At 40.3% G+C, this 12,391-nt stretch overlaps 1 protein-coding gene across 1 annotated transcript in view; it reads left to right on the plus strand.

The window, feature by feature from the left end:
• Nucleotides 1-4,723: 4,723 nt before the first annotated feature.
• Nucleotides 4,724-12,391, plus strand: part of LOC131974409 (versican core protein-like) — a 55,944-nt gene continuing 48,276 nt past the window's right edge. Inside the window, exons 1-5 of the mRNA XM_059336699.1 lie at nucleotides 4,724-4,760; nucleotides 5,096-5,146; nucleotides 10,144-10,527; nucleotides 11,658-11,832; nucleotides 11,946-12,073. Of these exons, the coding sequence (XP_059192682.1) occupies nucleotides 4,724-4,760; nucleotides 5,096-5,146; nucleotides 10,144-10,527; nucleotides 11,658-11,832; nucleotides 11,946-12,073 (775 nt within the window). The remainder of the gene's footprint in view (nucleotides 4,761-5,095; nucleotides 5,147-10,143; nucleotides 10,528-11,657; nucleotides 11,833-11,945; nucleotides 12,074-12,391) is intronic.

The raw sequence follows: 12,391 nt of genomic DNA on the forward strand, positions 1-12,391 counted from the left end.
TATATTTAAAGGTCAGTAATTGTTGAATTCCTGTTAGTCCATTGATTTTTATTAACATCTGATAGCATTTTGGAATAAAAATGTGAAGTTACAACCAAATGGCCTTCTAGCGAGGGCAGTCTATAGATCAGTGTGGCTATGCAGCAGCCCGAGCAGATGAAAGGGTTAACACTGTTTGTGAGAGAGCGATGATGGCTGTGCCTGCCTGAAATTAAGTGTTCAGTCACTTGCTTATCATCGTCATTCACTTACTGCATGCACCTGTAGATTTCCCATCATCCAGGGAAATGACAGGAGTCTTCCTGCCACGGAGCTGCAGAGAAACAGAGTGGTCTTTGTCTGCGCTCTCACTGCTCACCGCCATGCACTGTAATGTCTGAAACAACTTGGCTCTACACAAACAATCTCCTGAAACTAAAGATGGCAACTTATTTGAGAAGATTTAATCAGATACCCTGTTATGAGTACCATGCTTCAGACATGGTGGGCCAATGGATGAATGATTCCACATTTGATGATTGCGCTGCAGCCCGCTTACTGTGTGAATGATCCAAATTTTGCTATCCAATAAAATCTGTGCAGCAATAAACAGATTTTAAATGCTAATTTATTTGTCGATTTTCTTTTTCTCAACTCAGAAATTTAATTTGTTTTATTGCACCAGTTATGTCAGACTGAATTATCTGTTACTCCTTTTGCTCACAGTGGGCAGTACTGCTGTTTTGCTGGGGGCGGGCACACAGATGGAAGTAAAGCAGTGGGCAGGCTGTTTAAAACTGAGGGAATATATTTCAGGGCAGTACAAAACCAGCAGTGAGTCTTCCTGCTATACCACTTTGAATTTAATCTGCTATGTGTGTTAACTATGTGAGACCTAAGAGCTAGTCTATACATATACAAAGACTTGTAGCTTGTTCTTTACCTTCTAGTACAACTGTATGGCCGTTAAACCACAATAGTCAACATATACAACACCTTTTTTAGATGTTGAATATCCATTGATAATGTGAAAAATGAATACAGTGTGAGGTGTATCTGATATACCATTACATACCATAAAAGCCTCATATATTGAAGACACACAGTATACTGTACATTAGGCAAAATCTTACTAAACCAAACAGAAATGTCTGCTCCACATTTGATGCTGACTTGTCTTCTAGTCGTAAAGTCTTTTCTGCACACGTCTGCTAAGTTTTGCCAGTGGCAAAGAGTATACGCTTTGTTTCAACCAAGTCATTAAAACAGTCTTTTGATCATTACAATTAACGAGTGGCTTCTCTTTGAGATGCTGGTGTGAACTGATTGGACTCATTATTTAAATTAAACCAAATGTTCTGCAGGTTTTAAGAGCATGGTAGTTGAACATCGACTGTGTGATAATGACAACCCGCTGCAGAGTGTGCTTGAGGGAGACTTTCTCTTTTTTCACATTGTGAAACAGTTTTTAACTTTGTTAAGACATAAGTATATATTTTCTTCTTTAGATACTGATGCATGGATAAAACTTTTTTAGCAAACTTTAATAACAAAGTTCACCATTTACTTTTATTACCCTTTAGTATTAATAGACTAAGCTCTGACTCACATATTTGCTTCTTAATACTCGTTTGCAAGTGTGTTGGCTTGTGTTACCATCATATTTTTTTCATGGTTTTGCATGTGAGAGTGCTACTCAGACATGTACAGTAATGTATAGCTACCACGAAGCAATTATCATCATTATATCAGTGCATGCCACCCAAGTATTTTAATAGATGACTAAAATGGATTTTCATTGCAGTTTTACCAAAACATCCTTTAAAATGGTAATTGAAACCAAAGAAACCAAAATGACTTTCTACAGTTGACTTGATTTTCTCTCATGGCTGGGAATGCATTATGTTATTATCTTGACTTCCTCTTGGTCAGAGACCAAAGGATCGACGGGCCACATTGCCGTCTGTCGTGTAGGCCTAATTGCTGCTTGGCTTAATAACTGACTGTCTCACACACCCATTTTTTTCCTGTGGTTTAAATACAGTGAGACACATGACTCCTCTGGGAAATTTTATCATAGGTACTTGTGCAAATGTCGTAGATCACACATATTTAAATATGTCGGTGCTAAGTTGTCATATATGACACAAACTCAGATTTGAAATACTGTAATCCTGCGTTCTCAGAGGTCGTGCATAGGGTGACTTCAGCTGAAGGAATGAGGTTAGAGAATTAAATGTTTCCCACAATTCTGCATTATGTTAACTGCAATTGGCAAAGATCTGTGACGTGGGAATGGTCTGGTTCTAGTTATCAAACTCTCCCCCACCTCTCTCTCTCTGTGTCTCTCTCTCGCTTCCCCTGTCTTTGTTCCTTTGCCATCCTCTCAGATTTAAGTGGTTTGCTCGAAGGTGGTGGATGCGGTGAATCATGAAGTTCCAGTCTGCTGGGTCTCTCAAACCGGCACAATCAGATCAATCTCGATCCTTTCTCAGGGGCTTTGACACTGAGGTTTGGGTTGGGTGGTTGAGTCATAATCTGATGAAATCTTGTAATCACCGAACACAAATGCGTTTTAAGTGTATTACATTTAACAGACAGGTCTTAATTGTCTCAGTGATTCAGCTTCACCACAGCACCTGTGCTGTGATTTTATCTCCGTTCTCAGGTGATGATTTATGGAGATTAAAGAGATTATTGATATGACTTGGAGAGACAGAGTGTGACTCTTGTCAACCCAGAGGCTGATCCCCACTGTGATCCAAACTACTGTATCCTAAGTAGAGCTGGAGTGAGAAATACATTCCCTTTAATGAAACTGAGACTGGAGTTCGCCAGCAACACATGACTGAAGAGTAGAGAGATAAAAAAAAATAAGAATGGAACACCAGATGACTAAATAAATATAGGTTTGAGGAGGTTGATGGCTCTCACGAGGCGTGTTAGTGGACAGCATGACAAACCTACGAGTCGGTATCTTTGTAACAACCGTCAGATCGACTGACAGTCCACCAGCTGTCAGCCCCATGACAGACACCTGCCTGTTGATTGACACCTGGTGCTTACCTGATTGACACCTGGTACCGAGGACTCCAGACAGTCGTGCCACTTGTGCACTCGTCCTCACAATGGCAGTGTGAAGCCTTTTCCACCTTTTCTTTGGCTTTTTTCCTTTCAACTATTTTTATGTTCTTCGGAAGTCGTAGAAATGACTGGGTGTGTCTTTCGGCTGCTGCTGTCTGGTTGTGTATCTATTAAAACACAGTTTATAGTTTACTGTAACATTTCCAAGTCTAAAATACTTCATGTAAAACATGTTAGACTTGGCCAGCAAGGTAAAGGGCAAGCAGCTTTGATGCAGATGTGTCCAACATATCTCTTCAGAATATGAATAAGAAATCTAGCAACATTTTCTATACAATTTCATATACCAGCAGGACATTAATGGCCTTTATTAGAGCCTGACTGATATATTAACATGTCAATATAAATACTGATCTTACCTTACTGACCCTTATTCAATCCTAATTAATGTTCAGTATTTAATATATCTTTATTGTATTTGTGTAACTTATTATTGTTTTAGTGTTTAAAACTTGCACTCATCGCACTGCTGATGTCATGTTTATTACAGTGTATTGTTAAACTGTGTGTATGTATTTGTCACAGTTCTATAATAACATTTGAGGGCTCAATGTCAAAAATGAATTTCAGATAATATATTATCTGTATGACTCTCAAATACAAATATTGGTGTCAGCCTCAGAAACCCAATGTTCACACTGCACCATTATTTTATTTTTAAGCTTCCTTTGTGGTACTTTTACCTCAGACAATAGCGTTAAATGGTTTAAAAAAATTATTTTGGTCTGAAAGATCATGATTAAAATCAGTTCCTGTGTTGTCGCTGACCTTGCCTGGCCTCTTACTAAAGCTGAAGGGATCAGCTTCGGTGGTCTGGGCCTCCACACTTGGCTCCAAAGGATCAAGGTTCATGTCTGTCCAGAGGCAACTTAATTTTCCCACATTTTCTGCTCTAAACAGGGGGTTCGCTCACAAAACACAAACACACACACACACACACACACACGCTTATTTCCCCTTACCTTGGGAAATCACAGCAAGCTGTTCTTACTCTGTGCGTCACAGGTTTGGCTTTTGTTCAACACTTAAATTGTACATCTTGATTCACACTGTTGTTTATTAATAAAGCTCATTTATACAGTAGGAAACATAATGGCAAACATATCAGCTGGCTACATAATTCCAGATTTCCTCTACTCTGTTTATAGATTTGCATGATTTACTTTTACAGAATCACAGAAAATCCAGATCTAGGTAGATACTGTACATGCAATCAATAAATCAGAGAAGCTTTCGGCCTTTGACATTGACAGTTTCATTACATTGGATCCCTTGCAGTTAGAGAAATTTGACTCCCTTTTGATGCTGTCTGAGGTGGCATGGGGCCGGAGGTAGACCACCTTTATAGGTCATGTGATATGTGGGTCATCTTGGGGCCCACACAGCAGATCACCAGGATCAAACGCTCTTTGATTGGCTCTTTGACTCATTGATTTACGAGTAGTGAAAGGCAACATGAGTTCCACAGTTACACATAGAGACGTTTTACACGGCAGTAAGTGACTTGCAACTTCTAACTTAACGATGACTCAGTTAAGAAGCTGCAGTTGTAAAATGATTAAATGATTCCCGTAACTCTAAAACTGAGTAGTGGTCAATTATGTCGGTGTCAGGTGGCAAATTCCACCCAGAATCAGGTCAGTTTGAGCTCTTTGTCAAGTTTTTGGTTAAAGTATGAAACGTATTTCCTGGAGCTTTGACATCAGAATGCAATCTGTCTTTGTCACGGTGTGTTATTGATTGCTGTACACTCACCTTTTATCTGCTTGCTCAGAGCTCAAAACTGTCTCAAACTGCTTAAGTTGAAGATGCGCTTAAAGGAAACTTTCAATTTTGGGGTAAACTGTCTCTGTAAGTGTCATTTGCTAATTGTCTAATGGAGATAGGAAATTAGTCAAAATTGACAACCTGTGAACTCCAGCCTTCTCTCTCTGTCTAACTTAGTGTTTCTCTTGTCTCCTTTCTTTCTCAGAGTCCGGCTGTCCAGACCAGTCCAGCCTTGCAGAGAAGAAATGCACTGTGGGTAACTGGTGCGGAGCCCTGAGATGATTACAATGCACTCAGGTATGGAAAAGGCACCTAGGATTGTTTACAAGGGCCCTCGGGCTTCAAGGGCAATCTTCTGTGTTAGAGGCTTATCACCTCTGCTCTGGCTCTCAGCTGGTGTGAGCGCCTTCAGAAGGCAGCACCATGATTTTGAACAATTAGTCCGCCTCACTAGAGTCAGCAACCAGACCCACCATTCAGTTTGATTCACATGCAGAAGCCTTCACGTCTGTCAGGCTGTCATTAAGGAGCATGAACATGATACCATTGTGTGACCTTCTGCTGAAACCATCCATGATGTTGTGCTATTAAAATGAAAAAAAAGCTCCAATGCAAAGTATGTTGAAGGAAAAAAATGATTATTTTGCTCTTACAAGAAAATATGCTTAGATAAATGTTCATTAGTTTATGCACTAAACAAACTGATAAAGAATAACTAACGATCACCTTGATAAGTTGGAAGTGCTTTGCAGTCTTCATACAATCACTCTGCTTGCTTTACGTTTCAAATCCTACAGGGATCATTAAATATTGAAAACGTGCATACAGGAAGTCTACTTTAAAATACTTTTATTTTAAGGTTCATGAAGTATCATTATATGAAGTATCAAGTATTATCATCAAAGAGGATCTCTCATACAATGAACACCAAAACAGATAGTTAAAATAATAAATAAATATACATAATATGTAAACAATGTATATGTTTGCATTCAACACCATTCTGGTTTTATGTCAGATGAACAACAAATTGGATTATTCTGTCAATTTATTTTTATTATTCTGAGATGTCAAACAAGTAATGTAGGTTTTATGTTCAGTCTAAATATTCTTAATATGGACATATCAAACTATTTGCTGTCCTGCCATATCCCTAACTGCTGGGAGTTATAATCACTGCCACACAGAAGATTACCTACCACACACACACACACACACACACACACACACACGCTCAGCCCACTCAGCTAAGCCCTCCTATCTATCTAACAGTAGCCAATCGTGGAGATTATTAGGCAGCAGTCGATAAACTGTGGTCCATCCTCTCCCCCGTGTGGAAAAGCCAAGCACAAAGGTTAACAGTTAACCACTGTTTGCTGAGTACTTCCTTTGCGCATCTCGAAATCGAGGCACCACACCTGCAACTCCAAAAACTGTCCAAAGTGGCTCAATGGGGTGGATGGTCAGAACTCCCTCATAGTATTGACAAAAATGTGTTGTCAGAAAAAACAGCAGACTGTGACTCAAATCCAGCCAGAGACATGTCTGCACCACCCCGTTTCCATTGCGCACCCTTGGATATGACTGTTGCGCTCTACACAGAGTATCAACACGAGACTTGCATCAAAAATTGTTGATTTTAACCAACAAGCGCTATAAACATGACACACCCATCATAAAAGTTTATGTTTGGCGTAATTATTTTCTCATTTGATTGCTTTTATATGAAAATATCACATTTGGAACTCTCCTGATGTGAAAATACCCTCACTCTAAAATGACAAATGTGTCACCTGCACAAATGATCCACGTGATTTCGGAACCGTCTGATTGGATGAGGATGCACCTCTCAGGCACAGGGCCAAATTAAGTTTTACCCCTCCTCTCTAAGGTGTCTCATTCACTTTTCTGATGGGCACTCTGCCCCTCCTCTCCAACACTGACGAAATAACAGCGTGCGTTAGGCAAAATTGAACTTGTTGCTTGCCAGCACTTCACGGTTTCTGTCGCCTCGTTCAGAACCAGGATCATCCCGAAGTGGGACCCTGCAACTCTGGAACATCAAGGAGAAGAGAGAGGCGCACCGAGGAGATAAGTGCTGTTGCGCCGACTTGGAGTGGACCTATTTGGGCACATTTTACGCACCCATGTTACGCACTGGGACTAACTGGATTTAAGGACATACATCATTATTCGTGTATTTTATGGAATAAAACAACTTTAAACGTAAGTATTTTACTTTTTTTTTACCTGTTTGAACTGAACCATACATCTAGACTCCAAAGTAGAGAATTGGCAATTAATGCCTTGTTGGCTTTATTGTTCGCACCGTATGTAACATTTTATTATCATATATAGCAAACGGTGACACATAAAACAAATAAATCTATTTCAGTAAACTTCTCAGTCTACAAATGGTTTAACTCGGACGCACCCAGTGATGCCGTGTTGTCCTCAGATAACCTACACAGTGTCCCGCTACTGAGCGACGCAAGTGAATGTCAGCCCTGCGGATTGAAGAAGTTTTAGCAGTAAATTCACACTTTACAATCTGAAATTAGAATGAATGCCGCGCTATTTATATTTCTGCTGAACGAGCAGCAGGTGTTTCCGTGAAGAAAAAAAAGAAAAAGTCACAGAAGCAGCAGCAAAACCAGAAGTCAAAGTTTTCATCAACTTCCTACTGGATGACAATATCAATATTTTATCTTCCAGATATTTCTGTTTGATAGCGGAGAGCATCTCCGAGTTGCACATAAAGATACACCGGCTTCAAAAATCTGCAAACAGTTGTAAGCCTGTGTGATGCTTAAGTGCTGATTTTTCTCTGAACTATTGTTTTTTTTTTCTCTTCTCGATTTCCTAGAAAACCCTTCTGCGAGTGCCAGTAACTCACGCTCATTCTTCATATATAAATTATGTTGTTGCTATTATTCTATTATTATTATTATTATTATTATTATTATTATTATTATTATTATTACAACATGTATTTTAGTTAGTTTATTTATTTATTTTACATAAATCAGAAACATACATGCAGAAAGAGATTTAAAGGTTATTAGCCGTAGACCTCATTCTCTTATTGTCTTCTCAAAGTCTCATTTTATTTAGTTTCCATTAGGGTGGGTCTGTTGACTTGGGATACCCACCCTGAAATAGTTCAGATGATGATCTTTTGCCATTGCCAATTGCCATTATATAGTGTGAGTAGCTCGTTTTTATAGACTATAACAGTTTGCAGCTCCCACTGAGACCCACCACTTGTGTTTATACAGTGGGGTGGAAATAAGGACAGGGGGCTTACAACTCCTGTCGTCCTGTCTACAAAAACTCTGCAGTGTGACCCCACAGGAAGCTTTATCGCTGCCTATTTCTAATAAAATCAAATGAAAATGTTCAGATATATGTGATGTTGATAGCTTCCACGGGCTCTTTAAAGTCAGCTTATTTATAAGAGGGAGCTCCATCCATTATTATCTAGAAGAATGTATGAAACTGTATTTATATTAAAGTTAAGAGCAAGTAATCTAGGTTAGGCTGTGCTTATGTCTGGATATTTGATTTTTTTTTAGATGAGGAATCAGATTCCTTTTAGATGAGGAATCAGCTCTGTCAGAGCACAGAGAATATCTTCAGCAGTTTTATGTATATTATAACTCAACAAACGTATGGAACATGGATGCACGAAAAGAAAACCAAGAGAAGCAACACAAAATGTAAAGACATTGTATAAAATGTTTCCTAATGCACATTTTTTTAATTTTTCCAACAGATGATACAATATATAAAGTATATCCTGTGGTTATATTGTCTCTGTGAAGCTGCGACTGCAACAGGTAAGTTATGAATGAGTGAATGCTTCTCCCCCTACCTCTCTGCTCCTCAGTCACTCCTTTCTCCCTCCCTCCTTCTCACCAAATCTCTTCCTCTCTCTCTCTTCTTTTCTTTATCACCCTCCCTCTCTCCCTTCCCCTCACTCCTTTTCCACTCTGCTCACCTCTGTGAGTTTCCCTAAAAGTCATTAGACGTGGTCACATTCAGCTGGCGTCTGTATTCAGCTTATCAGCAGCAAACTGACTGATGTGTCAGCTGTGCCTCACAACATTAAAGTTTCACTCTGTGCTTATAGTAGCAGGCTGTGATGAGCCCCCTCCAGTCTTCCCGTCAAACCTGCAAAACTTTAGTCAGTGGTGAAGGTGACCATTGAGGTTCACATGTAGGGCTCCTCTGGCCCCCCTGGCTCTGCAGGCCCCCAGACTCTGGGTACAGATGGACACCTTTCAATTAGACTTGGCTCTCAGTCTGGAACAGCTGGTTTCACCCCTCATCCTAATAAGGCCCTCTGCTAAAGCACACACACTCATGCCTCTGGGGCTGTCCCACCACTGTTTCCAGAGCATTCCCCACATTGTTCCCTGTGACCCCCCCCTCTCTAAAAAAAATAAAAAGGTGAATCCTTCTTCCTCTCCACAGGGCTGAGCGTGATTCAGCCTGTTGCCATTCATTTGTGTCTGACATCCCCTTTGCTTCGCTTCATCACATAGAAGTGGAGTGAGACTGAGATGCAGTCAACAGCTTTAAATGACCTCAGGGGGAGGTGGATTACACTGTGTAACAGTTAACCTTGTATGGCTTTGCAGTGGCGCAGTTCCTTACTGTTTGCAATATATTCAAGATGTGGGATTAAATCAAATATCTTTACCCAGAGTAGTAATGTAGGTGTGCAACATGAGCTGCAACTGTTCAGCTGAGAAAAGAGTAGGAGGTCATGAGAAGGGAGATACGTAATATTTTCTGGTGTGCACCACATTGATGACATATTTTACTTGTGTTTATGTGGGTCTACCTGTCATCATCTCAGCAGTGGCCCAACATGAATTGATGCAGCCATGACTCCACTGTTCAGCCAATTATCTCTAACATACTGTACATACACTGCAGTCAGTGTTGAATATGTTCCCACACCCAGCATTTTAAGGATGAGGTTTGACTTTCCAAGAGCCGTTTTCAGGCCATGATGCATGTTCTCTTTTATTAGGCTGGGTGTAGTTGTCACACCCCGTCAACATAAATGAGTCGGGCAGTTTATAGTGTCTACATGTATCTGTAGGAATGAGAGTAAACAGAAGAGACATGCTTTTGTGTTTAAGATGAAAAAATGCATAAAAGAGCAGCAAGAAATGCACAATACAGTAGTGAATAAAATGTGATTTTGAAATGCATTTAACTGTTTTGCTTTTTGCCTTTCAGCCTCCAATGCATTATCAATAATCAGACCAGTCACTGGGTCCCTCTCAGGCAAGGTAAACCTTCCCTGCTTCTTCTCCACCATCCCAACATCAGCACCAGTGATCAGTCCCAATGGAGTTGCCACTTATACCAGAGATTACTTACGGATCAAATGGACCAAAATAGAAGGAGAAGTGGAATCCACAGTGCTGGTGGCACAAAATGGCGTCATCAAAATAGGCTCCATCTACAGGAACCGTGTATCCGTGCCCAGTCACCCTGAGGATGTAGGCGACGCCTCATTGACGATGGTCAAGCTGCGAGCCAGTGATGCCGGCACTTATCGATGTGAGGTCATGTACGGCATAGAGGACACCCAGGATACAGTTAACCTCGATGTCAATGGTAAGAGATTCATGATAACTTTCCCACGTCATACCAAAAGCTCTAAAATTGCTTCCCCGAGATCCTCTCTGAACATGGAGGGGGGTTGCTGCAAGGGTTTAATAATAGTGAAATGCAATACAAGTGGTGATAGAAATGTAAACGATATGAGAGAACTATGGGCGCCCTTCTGCTTACTTTGATAGCAGCAGCTACCCAGTAGTTACGCAGAGTAACCACAGTTTTAAGTTCTTTTTTTAGCGGCGATGATGCCCCCTTAAAAAGAGATGAGACTTCACGTCCCTGTCCATACCAAGAACTGTAGTGTTTTAATTCCAGTGTTCAGCCATCTAACCCAATAAGCCATTAGAGCCTAAATATGGATGGTATTACAAATGTTGGCCCACAAAAGCTATGTTATAAACTCATCCATCCCTGTCATCTTGGGTGCCACCTTGTCAGTGGGGATTTTTCTCTTGGTGGGGCACACAGTGGGTGTTACCAAGTTTTTTTTTACTTTGCCTTTACTGAGTAATAACAGTATTCCCCAATATCCCTCCTCAAATTTACACAAGTACTAAATTATGTATATGATGATGCAACAATAGTGTCGTACTCTACTTGGGAGGGATTATTCAGTCCATACCTAGTGTCATTATATGCACTCTACATGTCAGTTGAGAAGTATTCTGGGAGATATAATTCATGTTTTAGGGATGTACAAAACATGGGTGGGGTGGGGGGATGCTGGGATAGTTTTGGTTTTCACTGGTTTACAGTCTGCATAACCTCTGTTCCAGCTGCAATATCTGCAATGTTAATTAGGTCTATCAATCATATACTCTGCGTCTGTTTACTGTCCACAAATATGGGGATTTCAAGGCCATGGCATCATCTGCAGTTATCTTGTTCATTTGTGGTGAACTGTGGAGTATTTCGCTTATCCTCTTGGTTTATTGCAAAGTTCCCCCTTTCCAGAGAAGCTGAGAGACTCAATTATTTCCCCCATGGTGTGTGCTTTATAAGACATTTGATATAATTTATAGCACTGAAATTATGCTGATGAATTGCAGATCACTATGTTCATGATATTATACAAAACATTAAGTTTCGTTTTTGATGGTCAATTTTTGTCTTCTATTTGTGGCCAGGTGTTGTGTTTCACTACCGGGCAAAAGCCAGCAGGTACACTTTGGACTACCAGACAGCCGTCCAAACTTGCCAAGACATTGGAGCCACCATCGCTACATCTGACCAACTGAGAGCAGCCTATGAAGATGGCTTTGATCAATGTGATGCCGGCTGGATTGCTGACCAGACAGTGAGGTTAGCTGCATTTTAATTATCTGCTGTAAAGGCATTTATCTTTAACAACACTGCTATTCACTGATATACATTTGATGGCTAAAACTAGTTTTGTTGTTTGTCTTTCTGTACAGATACCCAATCACAAAGCCAAGGGTGGGCTGCTATGGGAACCTTAAGAGTAAGCCTGGTGTGAGGTCATATGGGACCAGGAAACCCACGGACACCTATGATGTATACTGTTACGTAGACAAACTTGATGGTGAGTATGCCACAAAATGCGGCTCTTCTAGTCCTAAGCAATGAGATGTCATTAAGAGGCAGTGACACACCCTCTGAAATGCCTCCGAGTTATTACAGTCCCAAAGTAATTATTTTTACAGCTTATAAGACCTTTGTGAACATAAACTTAAATGTTATTTGAATACTGCACTGGTGGCAATGTGTGAACTTTTATATATCTTGTTGCACCAAATCATTTAATGTGTTGAACAAAGGGAGTTGGGGTTAAAGAGAAGCTCCTAATAAATTCACTCTAAAGCAGCAATCGACAATTATTCCTAACCATAATGGTTTTTGA

Source organism: Centropristis striata, chromosome 7 (genome assembly GCF_030273125.1).
Source record: "Centropristis striata isolate RG_2023a ecotype Rhode Island chromosome 7, C.striata_1.0, whole genome shotgun sequence".
In the NCBI taxonomy this organism is placed as follows: domain Eukaryota; kingdom Metazoa; phylum Chordata; class Actinopteri; order Perciformes; family Serranidae; genus Centropristis; species Centropristis striata.